This window comes from Micropterus salmoides, unplaced genomic scaffold (genome assembly GCF_014851395.1).
Source record: "Micropterus salmoides isolate LMB-PRFRI ecotype aquatic unplaced genomic scaffold, ASM1485139v1 Ms_hic_scaffold_16, whole genome shotgun sequence".
NCBI classification, from domain to species: Eukaryota; Metazoa; Chordata; class Actinopteri; order Centrarchiformes; family Centrarchidae; genus Micropterus; species Micropterus salmoides.
Window position 1 is genome coordinate 14,631,827 of NW_024040707.1, and position 21,958 is coordinate 14,653,784.

The 21,958-nt window shown below is 40.8% G+C and overlaps 1 protein-coding gene across 3 annotated transcripts in view; it reads right to left on the reverse strand.

The window, feature by feature from the left end:
• LOC119905386 (metabotropic glutamate receptor 7-like) overlaps positions 1-21,958 on the reverse strand; it is a 98,847-nt gene that overhangs the window by 45,143 nt on the left and 31,746 nt on the right. The window contains exon 1 of one of the 3 annotated variants that reach the window (XM_038722359.1): positions 16,023-17,240. The exons of 1 other annotated variant lie outside the window; for it this stretch is intronic. In XM_038722359.1, the coding sequence (XP_038578287.1) occupies positions 16,023-16,526 (504 nt within the window). In that variant the 5' untranslated portion in view covers positions 16,527-17,240. Of the gene's footprint in view, positions 1-16,022; positions 17,242-21,958 lie in introns of those variants that run through there. One more of the 3 variants, XM_038722360.1, reaches the window with a different exon arrangement.

A 21,958-nucleotide genomic window follows, 5' to 3' on the forward strand; every position in this document is an offset into this window, starting at 1 on the left:
CGTCAATAGTTTTGCAGGAGACATTTTGAATTCCCTCTCCAAGCCCCTCACCAAGGCCAGCCTCGCATCACACTCCTTTTAAATTTCAAATTTTTCGGCCAGATATTCTACAAGGACCTTACCTGAGACAGTGTTTAACCAATCTGGATGTCTAGTGTGTTTTGCAGCAGCTTTTTGCTCCAGGAACACCAAACACCACCCTCTTAGAGTTGCCCACACTGCTGAACTAGCCTTGGTGTTACATGACAGAAAGTTAGGCTTTCATAATCCTTTATCTAACAAGACCTTCCACCGTCTCCTTCTTTCCGCCCACTTCTCTTTTTCCCCAGTTGATTCCCTCACCCTCCGTCTCTCCTGCTCGCTCCATGCCAGTCCCCTGGGCAGCTCCAGTGCTCTGTGCCGAGCCTGAGCTCTTGCATGGCTGCCCTGCCAGAGTGTATTTTAAGACAACCAGCATGTTTCTCCATGGGTATAGAGGCTAGGTATGACTCACAAATCAGATATTTGACCAGGAGAACCACACAGCAGAGTAGAGCCGAAGCGTGGGAGGAAAGTGTGGATAGCTCACAAAGGGAACCTGACCGACCTCCATCTTTCCATCTGGTAAACAGACTGCTATTTCAACTCTATTGGTATTTCAAAGAAATAATTGTTTCCCAACACCAAATAGCCCTTAAAGCCTCATTGGAGAAGAGTCGGTACAAAGGACAGGCTCAACATATATGCAGTGCAGTGTAAAGGTGTAGTGCTAGTACAAATACGTCATAAATGGAGCCCATACTGACTGAAGGATCTCGTCTTTCAAGCTGGCACGACAGACGAGCTTTTAGGCTGTCACTCGTGAGAGTTATTTTGTACAAATACAGTATCTCTTCAAGTAATTTTGTAAGGCCTTTTTATATGACTTGCCTTCACAAAGTGAGGCCCTGCAGAGAACAATGCTTTTGCTGATCATCGTGGCTGTGCTGCGTGCTCTCTCCAGGTGCGACAGAAGCTCGATGCCACGGTAAGAATAAAACGTAGCCTGCAGGTTTTATGACTAAGTGTTATCAAATGTATTCCTTTATATCCAGAGGGTCTCACATTACAGATGGCTGTATTGATTTTCCCTGACTCCAAACTGCCCTGGATGCAGCTTTGTTTTCTCAGCTGTGTTCTTTACAGGCTGCACGGTAACTTTATTTTTTCAGAGAGAAATATGAAATATCAATAAACTACGGAGCTATGCATGCCATTACGCCTTAGGTAAGAGGAAAACAAGAATGTTCAGATACAAATACAAACGTTGGTGTTTGTGTTACAGGAATTGTTGGTGTATGCAACATATTAACATCTCTGCTCTGCCCAGTCCTAATCTGGCTCTGGCATATTATTTACCAGGAGAATGATCACAGGGGCATGTTTTTTCCCCACCTACACCTGGAGCATGCAGGTTCTGACACATCCATTGTCGTGCACCTGCAACACCCTGACCTGCATCCCAATGATTCCCTCTGTACTATCCCCCATCTCTCCCTGTATAGCTCTCTCCTCAGACTCGACAGAACATCATCACCAGGCCCATTTCTCCCCTAATAGCACAGACAATGTGGGTGAGCCTCCTCGATCTTATCTTTCCTCTCTGTCTGCTCCTCAGAAAGAATTCTTTAGCAGGGCCATGTAATTATGTGGTGATCACAGCACTGGAAAATATCACACATATCCTATTCCTTCTGTTAGTGTGTCTGAGGCCCTACATGATGCCATGCACTTGAGATATTTGTACCGGTTTAGAACAGAACAGAACATTTTAATAGGCAGTTTTCTGCTTGCTTAGCACTGCCTGCAGTGTTGCATTGAACCTCTCCCAGAGTTGAGATTATAGTATCTTATAAGCAACACCTGCATTCACAACACAGGCCAAAATCAGTGTCAGCCTGTATGGATCTGTGTGCCAGAGAGATTGCGAATGTGAACAAGAATGTGTATCTGAATACACTTTCCCACAAAAGTCATGTTTGAGTTGCTACAACTGATGTAATGGCTACTGTTCTGTTTTCACAGATTATACTATGCATTGTGGTAACTTTAATGATTTTCACAGGAGGTGTTTGACATATGCAGCTGTTGTATAATTTACGCAAAGCTGATATTCTTATGTTAAGGAAATGGGTAGAATTTTCTGCTTAAACTGCCATTCACGGTGAGATATTCATAGTCATCGACTAGGGCTTTGCAAAACTGGCATAACAACAAAGAACATTAAAATCTATAAAAACGGCAATGAAAATCTAGAAACACATCCACAAGTAAAAGCAGTTAAAATGGAATGGATAAACAAATGGATGAATAAATGAACAAACAATTACAGAAACAGATAAAACATTCAAAATATAGCGACATAAAACCACAAGTAAGCAAAACCACAAACATCTGAGTATAAAGCTGATAATAAGTGATTTAAAAGACAACCTTTTAAAAGTCTTAACGGTATGGCACGTCACAGTCAACTAGTGTATATGACTGTATTGCCCGGGCACTGGTACACAGGCACACCTTCTTGCAAGGCTTTCTACAGATCTTGCCTCCTTCATTGGGATTGGCAGACTCTTACTGGCCCTTACATTAACTATGTATAACATAAAGCATTTGATTGGTAGAATGTTTTGGTGGAAGTACACAGCCACAGCCTGGGAGGCTCAGTTCAAGGCAATGAAGTCCCTTACACCGACCCTGCAGTCTCTGGGTCCTAATGGCAAAAAAGGTGACTGTGTCACCTTTCCTCTTCTGTCAAGACAGGGGACAGTCTGAACAGCCTGGGGACCTCAGGCTGAGTATGACTCATGAGGAAATAAAAATTCTGCTTGGAGTCAGACCACAGCTAGATGTTTTCAATGTAATCGGGATGTCAACAGAAGATTAGCTTTTAAATCTTGTAGCCAATGAGCTGATGCTAAAATCAAGAATGGATGGTCTCTTAATAGTTCATATTCTGTCTGCCGCATTTTAATGACTTGGGTGCTTGAGGCAAGAACATAAAAAGTGAAAAGTTATCTAAATGTAGAAGCAAAATGTCTGAGAAGATACTTTTAAATTATTCAAATTTGCAAATTATTGTTTTCCTTTTAGCCACTTCTTAGCCATGCTAGCAGCATGTTTCTAGGGATGGTCATCCGTCTGTCAGTCCACCACTTTGGCCAATACTGATCAATATCTCAACAAGTACAGCCATTTGCATTCCGTAGAGAATGAATCCTAATGACTTTGGGATACCCTGACTTTATCTACAGCGCCACCAAGAGGTTGTTATTACATTTGTCACTATTATATTGATTGCCTGTGGATAAGCAAAGTTTAACGGAGCAGTCGCATGACTGTAGATGCTTAATATTGGTAAATATGTACCTGTTTTTTTAAGATTTGGATTTTACTAACTACTACTGACAAATGGGATTTAGGCTGCTTATTACTTTCTCATCAACCAATGGTTTTCGCAGGTTTAAGCCTGTTTCCTGTGCACTTTACATCACAGCTAACCATGTAGTAAACCATGCGTCTATGTTTTAGAAATGTTAAAGGATGTCATTTTACCATTACATACAGCCATTGTTTATTTTATTTAAGAAGGGACAATGCATTAATTAATACGATCACCTGGGTCATGTAAATATGCCAGATTTAGCCACGAAGGCTAATTGTCATCTGCAGTCCCTGCCATGTTGATGGAATATAAAAAATATTTAAAGGAAACATACAAGAGCACAGAAGCAAAGACAAATGGCAAAACAATGATGTAACCACTACTAACACTTCACACTATTATGACACATTATAACACATCTTCTATTCATTTCTGTACATTATGCAAATATATTGAAGCACTCTTGAAACTTTCTTGTGTTGTATTACATAACATCTGCGCTCATTTTTGTGAAAGTCACATTATAGTTACATGGTTATGCAGTGCAGACTCTTTAATATCAATCTTCACATGAACTGCTTTACCACACAATTATGATATAACATTAGGCAAACACACTGGTATGGTCCTTCAACCTTTGAAAGATTTTTTTATATTGTTGTATATTTGTTATCTTTTTTTAAGCATCCTTGGGTTTGTGAAAGGCGCTATATAAATCATAGTTATTATTATTATTATTATTATTATTATTATTATATTATAAACTATACATATGTTATATACTATTACTACTACTACTCCTCAACATTATACTGGTATTTGCTCTTGAGCAGTGGGGTTGAGGTGAGAAGAATGCAGTTGTATAACTGAAAATAAAGCTTATTAAATTCTCTGAATGTCTGCTATCTTCCCACCCTGTGGCTACTCTGATGAAAATGATCCTGTGACCAGTCATGACCTGGCCACCCATGGGCTCTCTGTTCTGATCTGTGTTGCTTGTGTAATGCATCACTGAGGGCACCTGACCTGGTAGTCCCGTCAGCAACACACTGGCTCTGCTGCATAGACAGAACAATGGGCAATTGTCCATTCAGTAAGCACAAGAAGCTTTTTCCAGTGCCATGCCGCATAACCTGCCAACTCTGGAAGAACTGGACACAATCCTTCATTTAGAGCTATTCTGTGAAAACAGACTCTCGTTCTGAGTGAGATCATGATTCATCAGAGCAAGTGTCTCGACTAATGGGCCGAGAAGATTTATGTGGAATGTGTTTTTGTGACATGCACATTTCACATAACTTCCACTCGCAGTGAGACAAAGTGTCAGAAGGCTGCACACTGACATGTATTTCAGAGCCAGGATCAGAGATGCAGAACAGACACCAGATCAGACAATTACCCCCAGACAAGTTAACCAGCCGAAACAGGAATGGGCCCAGTCAAATACAATGAGACTGTCACACACCACTGAAGGGTTATCTTTATTTTCAACAAGACAGCTCTAAGATGTGTCTTTCTCAAAACAGCTCATGTTTTCTGTCTGCTAATAACACTGCTGAAATACAAGAAACACAATACTTATATTACATAAAATGTATATTTCAAAGGTCTGAAATATAGACTTTTAAACTTGTTGGTTCATTAATCATCCAAATTTAAAAAATACATGAAATTTGATGATCTCTTTATTATTTAATTTATATGTGGTATTTCATATGTAAGTCATATTGAGTAGCAATTTTATACATAGGGTGTTTTCAAGAATTTCTAGCCTCCAATGTCAGAAATGTAACCCAAATACCAATACAAAAAAATGATAATAAAGCTCAGAGAAGGAAATTCCTCTATAGTGGAATTATTGAAGCTAAACATGTATTCATACGGTAGCAAGAAAGTATTATGTGAACTGCATATGTACTAAAGAGCTGTAACATTATCATTATTGTCTGAAATTGTACAGAAAAATGCATCAAAATCTTGTAAAGTCTTGTCTTGTAAACTGCGCTATTACAAGCCACTTGCGCTATGACCAACAGAGTGAGTGCATTTAACTGCCTTGTGTTCATTACAGCACATTACAGCTCAAAATCATAACCTCTGCGTGTGGATGGTTTCTCCAAATAAAAAAAAAAGGTGTGATGTGTCTCCAGCTGTGCTCTGGAAAATTGCTTGAGCACTGAGACTGTAGGATTATTGCCACCCTAAAACACACACACACACACAGACACACACACACACACACACAGACATTGTTATTTTGTAGGAGGACATTGCATGGATGGACATTCTTATCCAGGAGCCTTTATCCTAACCTCAACCCTTAGCCAACCTTAACCTAATCATAAGAGTAGCCTTAACCAAAAACTAAATATAATGGTTAAACTTGTGGGGACCAGCTTTTTATCCCTAGAGAAGCAAGTCCCTGTAATGATCAATCAAAGTAAATACACAAACATGCATTGATTAAAGTTTTATTTATTGTTGTACATTATGTAGTTAGGGCATGTAGCCACCAAAGCTATGCTGTCTGTTGTGCCATATCTGACGTGAGCCTCCTCTTTCTCCGACTCCAACACTTACATGGGTCTAAGGAGATACCATGTAGGGACCACAAGAACTGTGATAGATCAGTTTGGGCTGCTTGTGTTTTGTCCTACAAGTTTCTGATGCTGGTAGAGATTGTTGCTAGTGAAGCCAATGTTAAGGAAGTAAAAGACTCAGAAGTCTTCTCCTGTAACAAAACATCTGGCAAAGACTTCTCCGCTGCAAATCTTTTGCTCACTGCAGCACCCGCTCCCTATGAGTGAATGAATAAACATAAACACAGCAAATGCATAGGGATTAGTCTACTGTTCAGTAATGAGACAAGGCAAAATAGGCATTTAACCTGGATGTTACTCCAGCTGCACTGTATAAGTATTTGCGTAGCCCACTGTCGCTCTATATCACAAAGAGAATGAAAGAATGTAAACAGCATTTACTGTGGGCAGTACAAATAAATGAATATACAGCCTGAACACGCACATTACATACATTTAGTGTTGCAGTGGTGCCATCAACAGGTGAAATCTAACGCTGACTGATAAATCAAAACCTATGCCGTAGGTATCTACAGCAGGCGATTAATTGCTTGCATCAAGCTTAAACTGGCTTTACATCAATTCTCTGGGGACTTGTCCTAACCCTTAACCATTACTACTACATGCCTAACCCAATCCTTACTCTCCAGAACCAAATAGTCATGAAATTTACTGCCTTGTGAGTTTTCACTTTATGTCACCAGATGGGAGGCAAGTCCCTGTATTGTGAATATTTTAATAACAGAATAATAATAACATAATACATAACATAATAATAATAATAACAACAGAATTTTGGCCCGACAACATGATTAATACAAATACAGGCTTTACCAGGAAAATCTTCAGACAGTGTATAAAAACCAAACCAAATTGACAGAGATGTGATCGGGATTGTACAATGTTAATCTTAAAACAAAACCTATTTAGCCCTTAATATTATCTAAACTTTAGAATTGTATCCACTGGCAGGAGTGCAGGGATAATGTTGATAATGCAACATACAGATAGGTTTATTCCCCAAACACCTGAGTAAATATACTACATTTAATTTGGCTTTTGACCTCCAGGCAGAGAGCATGTGACAGTTCTATACATAATCCATTGATAAATGACAAGCAGTTTATCCTCTTAGCCTTAATGTGAGTACTCCAACACTGATAAGGCAGTTTAAAAAAACACTATATTCTGTTATTGACAGCTTCTGTCCGGCAGTCGATTGAAGATTGAAGTTTTAGCAACCCTATTTGAAAGGAAAGAGCTTTCCTAATTTGCAAAATGTCAATGATGACTGAGGTCTTACCCCAAATCAATGTAACTATCACAGAAACCCACAGGATTTGCATCTGAAAACAGTTATCCTGTCCACTGATTTTTGAATGTATGCTCAGGCTGATGCATAGTATACGTTCAAGCTTAAAAAGAGCAGAGTCATGCAAACATGTTACAACAGCACTCACACACCACTGCACAGCCCCGCCCCCCAAAAAAATCATCATCTCGAGAGAGAAATACAGACAAAATCAAATTGAAGCTAATGAAACTCCAAAGTTCCTCTCTTTCATTTTCACATGTAAAATCAACAGGTATTTTAGCATAACTACCCGAGGCCCATGCAGCACTCAAATAATTTAGTCTCCTTATAAAGGTCCAAACAGTGCTGGCTGATATAATGGTTATATATTACTATCTGTTTTTAGAAACCGTTCTGATGCACCCTGAGGCCCTGCTGTAATAACACAATTGAAGGACAAGGAATGAATCCTGATGACAGTTTATTATGTATACTGGGAGAGAGCACACCGGGTCCTGACATCTCTAACAGTACACAGACACACACACACACACACACACACACACACACACACACACAAATGTAGAGAAACACACACCAGCACATATAAACACAGATGTTGCATTTAACATATTTTACATGGACCTCCAGCAGAATCTGCCATGAAGATGCTTGGTCTAAATTGGTCTAATTTGGCCAGGTTTTTCAATATCCACCATCAGTGCACAATTTGGGCTACTTTTACTTACAAAATATTTTTAATGCAGGATTTGTACTTGCAATGCATTCTTTTTTGAACTGTGATATTGCTACTTTTACTTGGGTAAAGGATGTATACTTCATCCACCACTGTCTGCCACAATGATTCCAGGCTCCACCCCAAAACAAAGAGGTGAATGGGATGTTGACTGTGGTGCTGACTGTATAAAACATTTACTTTGTAAATGCACATCTCTTTACAGAATCTATGTCGAAACTGGAGCACTAAAACAATTGTACCTGCATAGCGTGCAGTGACTCTCGGCCTATTTCTTGCTGCTCTTCAGTGGCATGCCAATCTGCATTAGAGCCCTCACATGAGCATACAGTCCAAACAGAGCCTCGTGCCACCAGCCTCCAGGGACCGTAAGACAGCTGTGTGAGCAGTGCACCGCCTGTCTCTTTTAAGTTGACAACACACTTCAAGTTTATCGTGTTTTAAGTGCATTGTTGCATTAGTCTTTTGCATACATGTGGCTGTTACTCTTTACTGTGTGATTAAGACACTGAAAATGCGTCTCTATGTGCAGAGATTGAATATGAAGCTGTTAGAGATGGCATTGTTAGCCCATGTCATACAGAAATACGTTGACAACAATAAGATAGATTTTCATGAAACTCCACCATGAGGTTGACATTTCTGGCTTTGAGTGAACACACATTTGTGTCCCCCACAGGATGATTTGTAATAATTTGGTGATCTTTACTTTGCTTTGAGACCTGCAAAACAAATGCCATTCCCATCAGCCTTGTGTTTAGTTCTATTTAGCAAATATTGCACGCTAACATGCTAAACTAACATCAGCATGTTAATATTACCATTACGAGCATGTTAACAAGCCAATTTTACAGCCTTAAAGAAGTAGTATGGCTGCATACTCTTTGTCTTGTTACTAGAGGTTTGGGCTATCTATGGTAAATTGAGGTCACTCAATCTACTCACTTACTTTAGTAGCAATTAGCAATTGTTAGCATGCTAACATGTACATAAACATCAGCATGTTAGTATTTTCATTGGCAATGTGTTAGCATGCTGTTGTTGCATGGGGTCATTACTAGGTTCCCAGAGTCGCCAGATTTATATGGCACATAATGGGAACATGACAAATGGGTTATATGTTCCCAGGGTCCTATGTTGCCCAGTTATAGGGTCCTAGGAAGATAGGACCCTGGCAACACAGATATGCTCCTGTTAGCATTTAGCCAAAGCACCACTGTGCTGTACTGTACTTGTCAAGATTCTTGCTCCCTTTTTCCTTAAAATGCAACATTTTTTATGTGTTGAGAGGGAATTCTCCATGACAAGTAGATCTCCAGGATCATTCTTAAGTGCAATATAATTTCTAAGGTACCGTGTGATTTCAGAGTTGTATGGGGAAAGTATTGAGAAAGCAATAAAACAGAGAACAAAGCACAGAAACCAGGTGTAAGAGGAACCACAACACATGCCTTTTTTTGAGGCAGCAGACACTCTCACAGGCAGCACTGAAAGCAGACTTTTAACAGATTTGCTTAACTCATTCACCAGAATTTTAGGAACTGTGAGAAGAGGGGAGTTTCCTTTAAAAAACATAGATCATATTTCAAAGGCAAATTTCTTACTGATCTATACAGACATGTTGAACTCGTATGAGGTTTTCAATAGAAAAAACAGACTCGGGTGTTATTCATATATTATGTCATATATTGCACACATGTCTACTATGGCTGAGGGACTTTGTAATTATGTTGCATGGATCACAGATCACCGCCCTAAAACAAACTACAATGAACCCTGTGATAATGCCTTCCAGCCCACACTAGATCTTTTTCTGTTGAAGCAACGGGGACATTTTCTCCTTTTGGAAGGATGAGTGAGAGGCCGACCAGCATCCAGCAGAGACCTCCTCATGCTTCTCCACTCATCCCCGTAAGAGGATCAGACGTAATGGGGTTTCCTCTTCTCTGGCTCCTTCTTCTTACCAGATGAACTGCAGAAAACTTCCAACAAAGTCTAAGAGTGCTATTTTTGTCACATTTTACAGTCATACCATTTTAAAGGAACACTGGTGTGACTTCAATGTGAGCAGAACTAAGCTTTTAAGCAGGTGCCCTCTTCGCCCTCCAATGCAGTGGAGAAAATAGGGGTAATAGCCTGTCAAGCAAAGATGAGGGATGGCACCTCATGAAAAGATACAGAATCAATATTTACCAGCTATAAACAGAATCATAACAAACCGGAATATGAAATATAATAATATGAAAAACAAATGTATAATTTAATAAGAATGTACTAGTCATGTTTTCTTTGAGACACATTTAGTCACATAGCACAATGTTGTGTAGCTGTATAATAAAGTGCACCACCCCCAGGCCTGTGGGAATATCTGAGACATTAATATCAGGCGTGCATGGTTTCTCATATTCTCCCTGTGGCAGGCAGCTGACCTAATGACCTCATGTCAGCAGCAATGACAACTTGTCTAAAACAAGGATATTTTATTCATTCTATTAATATTGCATCAGTTGCTCACACTGCATCGTGTTTGTGTGCGTAAATATATACCTGCTCCACTGAACACGAGTGCCACACCACTACTTCACAACACTGTTTCTCCCGAAAAGGCCAAAAGGATTGAAATTTGAAAAAGGCAACATTTCTCTGTGGGGTTACCAGTTTACATGTTGCCTTTGCAGGTCTGAATTTCAGTTAACGGCCATAGGCTGCAAAAATACTGTCCTTTTTTTTATTTCATCCAATTCCAACATCAGATCTATGCATGTTATAGCTCCATCCTGGCGCTGAGAATCCTGACACTACCGCCATTCTGTCCAACCAGATCATTCCAGATAAATGCATTAATCTACCGCATCCCATGACTACTGCCACACACCAAAATTTTCTTCATGTCATGAATTGATCTTTCCTTGTTCACCTCTTGCAAAGTTCAATCTGAATGAACTCTGACCTTAGAAATAGCGAGACTCACAATGAATTCCAATTTGAAAGAGCAGGTGGGACTGACCTCTCTTTGAGTAATTATTGATTGTTTGTATCCTTGTTTGTATAAATGCATGCTTAAAGAACAGAAGCTGAACAATGTTCATGTTGTGTGGCTGGCCATTAGTGCAAGAACAGGGATAGTGATAGAAAGACTACAGTATAAAGTAACAAGTAAAAAGTGTAATTTCTCAACTTGTGGAATGCTATTCTTAGCCTGTTGGCCATGCTAACACCTGCAGCTTATGCTTGTAACCCTGCCCACATTATTTCCTGTCCCACTGTTTTTTGTCACAGTGTGCGAATAAATTTCACCTTGCCAATTCTGGTCTGACCGGGCCACAGGTCAGCAACTCACTAAATGGCCTGAATGAAAACAAAGCAGGGCTCTCAGTCTCAAGGCCCAGAACTGAGAATCACTATTTATTTTTAAGTCAATCAATTTCATTTATGTAATACAGTTTTGGTAGATATTTTATTATTTTTTTTATTTTTTTATTAACGTTTTATGCTATTAATGTTCAGTTCAGATCAGTTCTTTAACAAAACCAGTAAAAATGTGTGTAATTGATGAGTCGACCCTTTAAAGTCTATGTGAGTGTTATATGCCCATAAAATCAAAGTGTTTATTGTGAAGTTAAATGTGTTTTGAGAGAGAGGACCTTCCTTTGGAGAGTTTTGTATTTAATATTTAAAATTTACATGTTTATTTTGTGTTCTAAATGAAAACAGTAAGGGAAAAAAAACACCCGCTTGGTTCAACCACAAATCTTCTCCCTCAGGGACTCAGGTGCTGTATTTTTTTAATGTAATTTTGATGTTATATTCACACAGGTATCATATTTATTGAATGATTGGCCATATTGTGAGATGAGGTGTGACGTAGGCCTACATATCCTATAAATACAGGTGTGCTCACAACCTCACTTTAACCTGAGAAGGATCAGTTATGGTCAAAATGATGTCACGTAGAATAAAAGTTAAACTGGTCATAAAGGGGGCGGGTAGTTTTTCATCGTTTGTGCAGATTATTGTGACTGAGCTGCTGCAAAATGTTTGTTTGCCTCCTGCACAAAAAACAACAATGAAATTGGACAATCTTTCGTTTGAGAACAGGGGTGAAATCAAACTTAAATCAAAAACCTGGACAGGCAAACCCTTTTGAGTTATATTCTAAAAAATCATTCTCTTGTTGTATTGTGAATATTTCACACCTCCAAAGAAGGGCAGAGATCTGATTATTTAGGTTTAATAACACTGTCCATATAGTTTTCAATTTCCATCTATGAGGTCAATCCCACTGAGACTTTCTCAATACTGAAATTTTCTCTTTCTCCAGTCTTGTGTGCTGTATGCTAGGAGTTATCTAACTAACGGCATATGTGAAAATAACAAAGTCTCAATAAACACAAGTTTCTAAATATTATATCCACAATCTAAATAAATAATTCACACTAATAAGTAATAAAACATAATCATCACAATAATTCATTTCACTGTCCATATGCATAAAATAACAAACTCAACATTATTTAAAGTCAATTTTGGCTCTTACATGTACTTAGTTATATGTTAACTAAGATGCCAAACCTTAGTTTGGAGAGAAGTGTCAAGTTAGCTGAGAAAGTGGAATTACTGTGCTTGATATGCATGTTTCAGATACTCGTTTGTAAGTTATAATGTGCTGAGTGGGGTCTCTGTATAACAATGGATCATGAAATATCCACGAGACGGTTGTGTTTACCTTCCTTCAGCAATGGTAATGGCGGTCTTTGTGTGCATATATATATATATGTGTGTGTGTGTGTATGTGCATCTATATACTGCATGTTCGACATACCAACACTGTCTCCTATGATAGGGCTGAATGCAGCATTGGAGATGTGACTCACTGACCTTGGCTACTGCTTGCATCAGTGTACAAATGGTAACCGTGTTTTGAAAAACAGACACAATTAACCTCCGCCATTTTGTGTCACTCTGAAAGTTTGTCACGTAACACGCACAAGCGCGCACACACACACACAGAGCTTTCATATTCCTTTGGTGTCCATCTTTACCACTGTCAGCTGAATAGATCACACTGCAAGGCTTCAATCTCCTTCAAATCAATCACAGTGATGATTCTGTGAGAAAGGAGAGATAAAAAGCCAACTGGAGCCTGTCAGGGCTATGAGAGCATGGGATGTCAATGCCTCACTTAGACAGCTAGTCTGAGGGGGCTGCTTCTCCAGACAGGAGGACAAGACGGAGTTCACCTGCATTCAATACAAAGTTTTGCCTCCATCTTTGGGAAAAGAGATGTGACAGAGAGCAGCGAGCTGCACTCCCTGATGTAAATGTCATCTGGATAAAAATCAATTTCATGATTCATTCAAGAGGCCAGGGCTTACAAATGGACAAAGTTGCCGCGTCTTTTCAGGTACAGTGTCGTCCTCACAGAGAATGACTGTGTGCTCATGCTAAGGATTGGATGAATTTTCAAAAAAGGTGCACCACATCATAGCTCCGGGTAACAATTCAAAAGTTTGGCTGATTGATTTTTTCCCCCTCCTGTGGCATTGTTGCTTCTCATTTACAACACAGCATGAAAGGCAGTGAAATAAAAACATCTTAGCAGCAAATCGGCCTCACCATGGCAACAGTATTGATCACCCCTCTTGGGTCCTCAGAAAAATCTATCCCCCATGTCAATTTCCCGGCATCAACAGTTCAGCAGCAACTCATGTCCTGAATAGACAGCCATGATATTTAGCATCTAACAATAAAATCTACAAGCACTATTTAGCTTCCCTGATGATTCATTTATCACAGGGGTTAGACACAAAATGACATAATGATATCCACTGAGAAGAAAGCGGGAAGTAGGCTCGGGCAGCAGTCATTGTCCGCAGGCTCAAAGTATAAAGATTTAACTTCAAAGTCCATTAGATTGCTTAGTTATTGGGCATAACCAATAATCAAATGTAATTGAAATCGACTAAAACAAGAAATTGCACTTTGATTTGAGAAAAAAACTTTTCCAATTATATCTGAACAGGTGTTCCCTCAAGTTTTTGACACTTTTGACTGGAATAATTTGATACTTGATGGATTGCAGTTGAAAACAATCTCAAAAACTTGGAACTGCTGCCACGCACTAATCAAATGCTGTAAAACTAATGAGGGTAAATGGGCTGGGAGCTCTCACTTCTGGCATGTATTGATTATACAGTATCCTGCGGCCTTGCATTTCATTTATCCTCGTTTATTATCAGGACCATCATCACCACTGGTACCGTAGGATAAAAAATAAGTGTGCTGAATGGCAAACGGGTTCAGAGGAGGACTGAACTGATCTTGTGAGCAGATCTGACTGGTGATTAAATCCACCTTTCTGGCAGCACAGGAAAAGCAGAGTGACGGCGCTGCATGACAATGGTTGTCAATCAACCAATTCCACAAGCTTGACTGCAACATTGCACAGCTACACCCCCACAGATATACACTTACAGACATGCTGGTACACCTGGTGTGAGGTTGGAAAGAGGGAATTAAGAAATCATCCCACTCCCCTTAAGCCCTCTAAATTTCAATGTTACATGTTAAAAAAAAAGAAAGTCTTATCAACCCTCGCATTCTGCAACAAATAACAAGTGCATTGAGGATGCTTCAGAGTGTAACTGGAGGGTTTTACCAACTTGGAATGATACAAAAAATGTATTTGTTAACTCAGCCTACAAAGAATGAATAGGAACCAAAGCCAGGCTGAAGGTTGCGGTGGAGACCATCAGTCTAATTGTCCAGCCATAAAACCCTAAGGGATGACTGGTGTAAAAGAACAAAACACAAAAAGAGTGTTGCGTGTGTGTATGTGAAAAGCAAGGGGGTGGTCTAAAAGCATGTTACTTTGATGGTCTTAGAGATGCAGTTAAACAGCTACTTGCAACGAGGTTTGACTAATTGAACTGAAACAAAACACAAAATGACAAGATTATGAGTAACAACCTGCAACCACAAATCATTAGCACCAACACTGCAGTTGTGGGTGGGATGGGGGGGGGGGGGTACCGTAAAGAAGGCTGCACATTTGCAAAAATAAAAGCATTCACATGGTATTTCATGTAATTAGATATTTTGCTATGGCGATGTGTTTTAAATAATTAATCTGCTGTACTGGTGCCCTGCTGCGTTTCCCATTCCACTGCAGCACCAGCAGTGGGCCAACACCACTCTCAGCCAAAACAGTGATGTGTTCCCATAAACCCAAAGTAAGTCATTTTGAAATAAGTTGTGCAAATTTGTTTCATTTACTTGCAGCCATCAAGCTCAATTAGGGCACAAAGAGTTTGAAACTAGTTCATTTCGAAGACCCCCCCGCCCCCTGCAGATAAAGCAACCTACTCAACCATAAATCAAGGCTTTCAGGTTCAAAACAATTCATAAAAAATGCCTGCAGTCTTTCCCAAAGAAGAGCCTCTATAATCATGTGCAATCGCATGAAGCATGCCTGTTATTCTCAGGAGAGGGTTGTTGAGTTTGGGTGTGATTGTGTCAGGCTGTCAGTGCCCACTCATCCAGACTCAGGAGTGAGACTGGAACAGACGGGAGCTGTTCTTTCAGCACCACCGGGGACAGGCAATAGCACAGTCAGCTGTCTCATCCGCACAGTGTAGTGGAGGGGAAAACCACCCAAACACTCATTTCACCTCACTTTTATTTGCAGGTTTTCAAGATGGAAAGAAGTCTACATGAAAAGGTGTCACAATATATACACCACATTAAAAATGGAGGATTAAGCACATACATAATGTCACCTGAAACATAGTAGTTCTCTGTTTTTTTCCCTATGAGATAAGATTTTATGTTGCTTACTGTAGCCCAATGGCATCCTCGTTCTCAGTTTCCCGTCACTGGGTCACTCTTCACTATAAGGCGGATTTCACCAGAAGCCTGCACATACTGTAGCTGCATCGGTGAAAAACACTTTTTAAAAACCCACAAAACTATTGCACACGCTGAAAGACTTACCTGAAAGAGGCGTAGGATGTTGGCAACCATGATCGATACTGAACTTGCAGAGGCTCCGATGACTCCCACCACTTTTTCAGGCTTGACAAACACCGGTGGCTCCCCATTCGTGCACCTCACGTCGGAGGTGTCCTTCGTGATCAGGGCTTGAACGAAAGTTAAAGATTGCTCCAGAGCGTAGGTATCCCTCGAACAAGTGTCCAGCACCCGGGCGCCTAGGGTGATGTTGGGTAAGAGCTGGTCGTCCTGGTTGATTTGGTCCAAAGCGTACATCATGGCCTCAAGCCGCTGGATGCCGTTCTCCTTTTTGAGGTCCCCGCACGGCGTGCCGTCGGCCCCTCTGGTGTGCACAGGGAAGAGTCCACCGAGGGTCAGGTGCCCCTCAGTCCGTATTGAATGGGGTGCATAAGTCTCTTGAGGCAGGGCGAAATCTACCACAGTCCTCATGAGCCAAACCACTCTCCATATAGAGCTCAGCTTCACGCACACGCCGGAACGAGCCATGATCAACTTTTAGGAAGGATGGAGTCAGCAATCCGCAGGATAGAACCAGAAAGGCTGAGAAGTTTGTTAAAACGAACCCATTCTTGTCACCAGGGAGGAGATTCAACAAGCGGGGATGGAGAACCGAGACGCAGTAGGTGGCTCAGGCAAACTGCGCCCATCGCTTTGCTGCCAGGAGTGAGCGGTGCAGCTTGTTGAATAGCGAAGCCCCAAACGAATATAATTCAGTTCCCCTCGGAAAGGGAGGCTATATCTACAAGTCGGAAAGATATCAGTAAAAGAGGATGAACACCCGCCGCAGATGAATTGGCCTAATTTTGTCTATTTATGCTAAATCCAAAGCGCAAGTGGAAACACAATGAAGCCGCTGCTGAGAACTGACATATCTTCACAACCTAAAGCGCTAATTCTACTAAATAGCAAATAGGGATGTTTAAATTTTATTTGTGCAATTATCTCTCAAAAACAATACTTAGATGTTAGGACCGGCCGAAGTGGGTGACATTCTTCTTGCTCAAACCAACTCCGCGGGAGCGCAGGGATGGCTCGGTCGGCTATGGTGTCTGTTTCCCAGGGGTGCATATCATCTCCACAAAAAAGAAAGAGAGAAAGGAAGAAAATGAGACTAGCGCGAGCTTAAACGTGCGTCCACGCAGAGGACTAAGAAAATCCAGCTAATTAAAGCCCCTCTCTCTCTCTCTCTCTCTCTCTCTCTCTCTCTCTCTCTCTCTCTGCAACCGGTCGCATTTATACAAAATGAATGAGTCACAGCGAGGGATTCACTGTGTGCGCCGAGTTTTCAGCCCCCTTTCCTTGCGAGACGTCATTCAGCTGGCTTAAAAAAAAGAAGAAAAAAAAGAGCACGAGTGGCATCACTTCATGGCAAGGTTTTCAGGAAGTTGGCTGTTCAGTGTCTTCAGACATCACTTCCACGAGAAGGTAAACAAGATGAACAAATGCACTTGCAGACTTTAATGGTGAGACAATTGTTCCTCTGAGTGCCTCTCAGCGCGCTGCATCAGCATCCATAATCTCTTCCTCCCTCTACTTCAAGCGTTTTTTCCTCTCTCTTTTCTTTTGATGTCGATGGTGGCAGGCATGAAGGAGGGATCTGTGGCATTATGAAAACACAGCAGAGGTAGCCTACTGAAGGGCTTCACCCGCTGAGTGCCTTTCCTTAAATAGTTTTAGATTCATTAGTAGGCCTACTGATGTACCTTTAAAACGGGGTGGGGGTGAGGGTGCACGTTTGGAGGGCTCCAGGCTGGTCTCCCAGGCAACCCTTCTTCAGGAGACACTCCTGATTCATCCACACACACACCATGTTGGCACGCATACTGGCACACAGAGTTAACCACACCTTTAGGAACAAGGAGCCCTCACATCTTCCTAACAAAACACTATCATCACCTAACTATTTAATTGCACAGATGGTTCTTTTCCCCCCCAAACAAGCAGATTATGATAATTTGCTTTCGAGCATTAGCCAGGGACTCGCTTTGCAATTTGTGTCATTAATAAAAAAAAAAAAGGTAGTTTCTGTTTGTAATTCAACAAAAAAAATAATTTTTAAGCTCTACCAATGACTGCTGTATTTGGTCAGTGGGTTACAGTGTGTAAAAAGGTGCCGACAGAGCACTCTGTGGATACATAATTCATGTATAGGCTAAGCCTTCATTTTCTTAAGTAACCTTACAAACTGACCACTTCTAAACCAGCCACCACGCATCCAACAACAGCATCCACAGGGCTGCTGCTGTCGGAAAATTACAGCGGCACTCTGGGCTCAAACAGGAAACAGTAAATGGATTATAGGATAAATCAGTTAAGTTGCTTGATCTTTGAGTAACAAACAGCCTCTGAGAGTTGCCTTATTGTGAAAATGATTAGGAGGCATAGAATCCCATTTTATGAACATGTTTCTTCCATTCGTTTCTGTTCAATTAAAAGATTAGAAAAGCCGATGTGGCTCTAATTGAAACATGTCCTTTTGACATTACAGGCTTGGATGGACATATTTCTAATTAATTAAGTTGAATAGAGATTAATTCAAGCCTAATCCTGCCATGTAGTGTATTTATCTCCATTAGCTGCACTGATTGCATGAATATCTTTGAATAGGCAAATCGTTCAACTCAATGCATGTTAATGTGGTTTTGGGTGTGCAAACTGTACACTGGAGCCAAAATTCATGAGATGCACCAAAAATACATTTAAGGAAAGTGTGTGGGAACTGCTGGAAAGAGGCTGCTGAGGACAGAAATGAGAGATGGAATAGGGGAGGGAGGCAGATGGCCTCCTCCACTGTGAGCACACAGGCAGGCAGGCAGGCAGGTCTGGAAAAATGTAACACAGCCCCTGTAAATGACACCCTGAGAGACTGGTGTCACCACGCAAGACACTAATTCCACTGCTCGGACTCTGCAGTGAGAGCCTGACTCCCACTTACACTGTCAACGGAAAGGTTACTTTTGAAAAATGGGGCCCTCACTGTGATTTAATTCACTGACTAACCCCAGGAAGAGGGGCTTTTCCCCCGGGGAGACTATGCGATTTAGACTGAGATTACACTTCGGTTTGGATCTTCTCTCTTTTCTCCTTCCTCACTTTTCCACAGTCATGTGTGCACAGACACAGACACACATACATAGACATCCAGACAAATTCCATTGCAATTTCATCATGGGATAAAGTAGGAAGCAACAAGCAAAGACGAGTGAGAATGAGGTCCATGTTCAATACATAGCTGACCAAACAAACACATTTAGCCATGTTTTCCATATGCCAGGGGTGTAATACATTTCCTACTGAAAAAATTATGGCCTCATATGAGAGACCAGTGCTTTTGTTTCAAGCATTCAATAACACGTCTGATCAATGCAGTCTTCTTCAAGTCATTTACAGGGCTGGCACACTGTGTGCTTCTTTAAAGAAAGACAATTCACAGAACAATAAAAAGTCAACCTTCAAGACAAGAGGCAATAAGGTTTCCTTTTGGGCTGGCACTTGGCACAATGGGGTCTGTCTGTCAAATTAATTAACCCAGAAACCTGTTTAATTCCGAGACTCAAATGAAAGGGCCATCGTATCCACGGGAAAGAAATGACTCCGGAGCAGGAGGTAATTGCATGTCGGGGTGATTTGTTCGGAAGCATGCAGGCCACCAGCTTGTTTAGTGCATACTATGTGAGGGGTGAGGTGTTAATGTTGTCAATGTAGGGGCAATGTTAGATTAGCAACATGAAGGTCACTGAGCTGCTGGGCCCCCATGTCTAATTTTGTACCATCTGCTTTGGAATAATAAAACCAGGGTATCTGCTTTTCTTCATCACTGTAAGCAGAATCAGCGTCTGTGAGGAGAGCAAAAAAATAAAATATAGATATTGTAATTCTACAGGCATGCTGTCTGAGAAGACCAATTCTCACCTCTTCTGCTGTTTATGCCTAAGACAAAGCAGGTGCATCGCAGCTAGGACGATAGACTCTCCACGCTCTCAATTATGATTGCAATCCATCTGTCATACCTGCTCCCTTCTAATTATGTCTCTGTAAAGTTGCTGCTCTGAGCTCAGTACCCATTCACACTCTGAAATGTGCATTATCTGTCTATCTTCCACAAGTGACCACTGGAATACATAACAGCAGCATGTATCTTGGTTTTCACCACAGGCTATCTTTGAAAACTCATGGGTTATATTGACAATTAGTCAATTATAGACAAGTACCTGCTACTGATTGGGAGCCAGCCTGGTAGCAATAATGATCATATGTATTATATGTGACAGTAACGGGCCCAAAGGGCTGACCTCCCACCCACACGCTACGGGAATCTTCCAAAGGCGCTATTAGTGGGTGACTGGGCCTTTGTTTTGATGGCTAACCTCATGGTCCACTGGCCTTACGTGATGAGTGGGTGCAGCTGCGTTAGTTAGCCAGGAGGACTTTAGCCACAAATTTGATTCTGATAACAAATGCCTCTCGCCTTGTGTCTGTTAATTAGCCGACCTTCTGAGCAGCTCTGGGCCTCTACTGAATTGTTTTATTACCAAGTGTCTTTGCGGTGCATTCTGATGGAGGAGATTTCATTCAGTCTTTTTGAGTGACTCATAACAATCCCTCTCCGTGTGTGTGTGTGTGTGTGTGTGTGTGTGAGGAGAGAGACAGGTAGGCTACCACAGTACCATTCATAACTATCAATATAGCAAAAGCAAAAAAAACCAAACAATATGAAATTTAGCTCCAATAAATCACTTTCTTACAAAGAATTAAAATAGATAAAGGGATGAATACCACTCTCATTTCTTTACAGTAGAGGAAGCTACAGCCAGCTTAGCTTAGCATAACAGGGGGAAACAGCTTGCCTGGCTCTGTTTGAAGGTAACAAATCCACCTACCAGCACCTCTAAAGCTCACTAATTACTATGTTATATATCCTTTGGTTGGTTGGTTTGTTCAATCTGTACAAAAACTCAAAGTATAAAAATCACAAGTGCTCCCAGACAAGAAATACCTTCTTAAGGTGCTCAAACAGTCTGGCACGCAACTCCCCAGTAAAACCACAACTCCAACATTTTTACAATTTTGTATGAATTAACAATTCTATCGTGTTTGTTCATTCTGTAGAGAAACCAAAGCATAAAGACAGCAAGCTGTGGTCTGTTTCTTGGCCGGGCGCAGTAACTTCCTGGAGTCTTGTCATCACGGTGAGGTTGCCGGGCCAACAGCAGAGACTCCATTACACTTATTGAGAGCGTTATCGACCTTCCCATCTAACTCTTGGCAAGCAAGCAAATGAGCAAATTTCGAAAAACGTCTAACTATTCCTATAAAAGTGGGAAAAACAGCTGTGGATTGGTACGTGTGGTCTCTGCGATATCATTGTTGAAAGGGATGAACAGGTCTGAGAAGTATTAAGCATTGATGTTTAATATCGATCCACCCGTCTAACTTTCGTCACGAAAGGAAATATGCGTAATTCACAAAATGTCGACCTATTCCTTTAATGACTGTGCGTAATGATTAGTTCCTTGATATCTGTGAATAAACATACTGACAGCTTTCTTAATGAATAGTTCCTGCTTAATTCTGAATCAGCTGCTGAGTGACACAAAACTACTCATTAATTCTAATTACTTACATTATAGTCTCTATCTTTGTGCTCCCTCGCGAAAGTTGCTGAATCATCCTGAGTACTTACCTGTTTTTTTATGTCATAATTATCTTGTTATTACATTTTTGTGTCCCCTCAAGTAAAAGGAAAACCTCCTCCTTTATACTGAGAATCCTCAGTTATTTCCTTCACAACAAACCAGAGGCAGAATTAAGAGAAAAGATAAACACCTGCACTGTGATAAACATCCGTACTTTCTTTCTCTCAGTATAATGCAGTGCAGCTGAACTATTTTGATCTATGATTACCATTTTTATTCAAC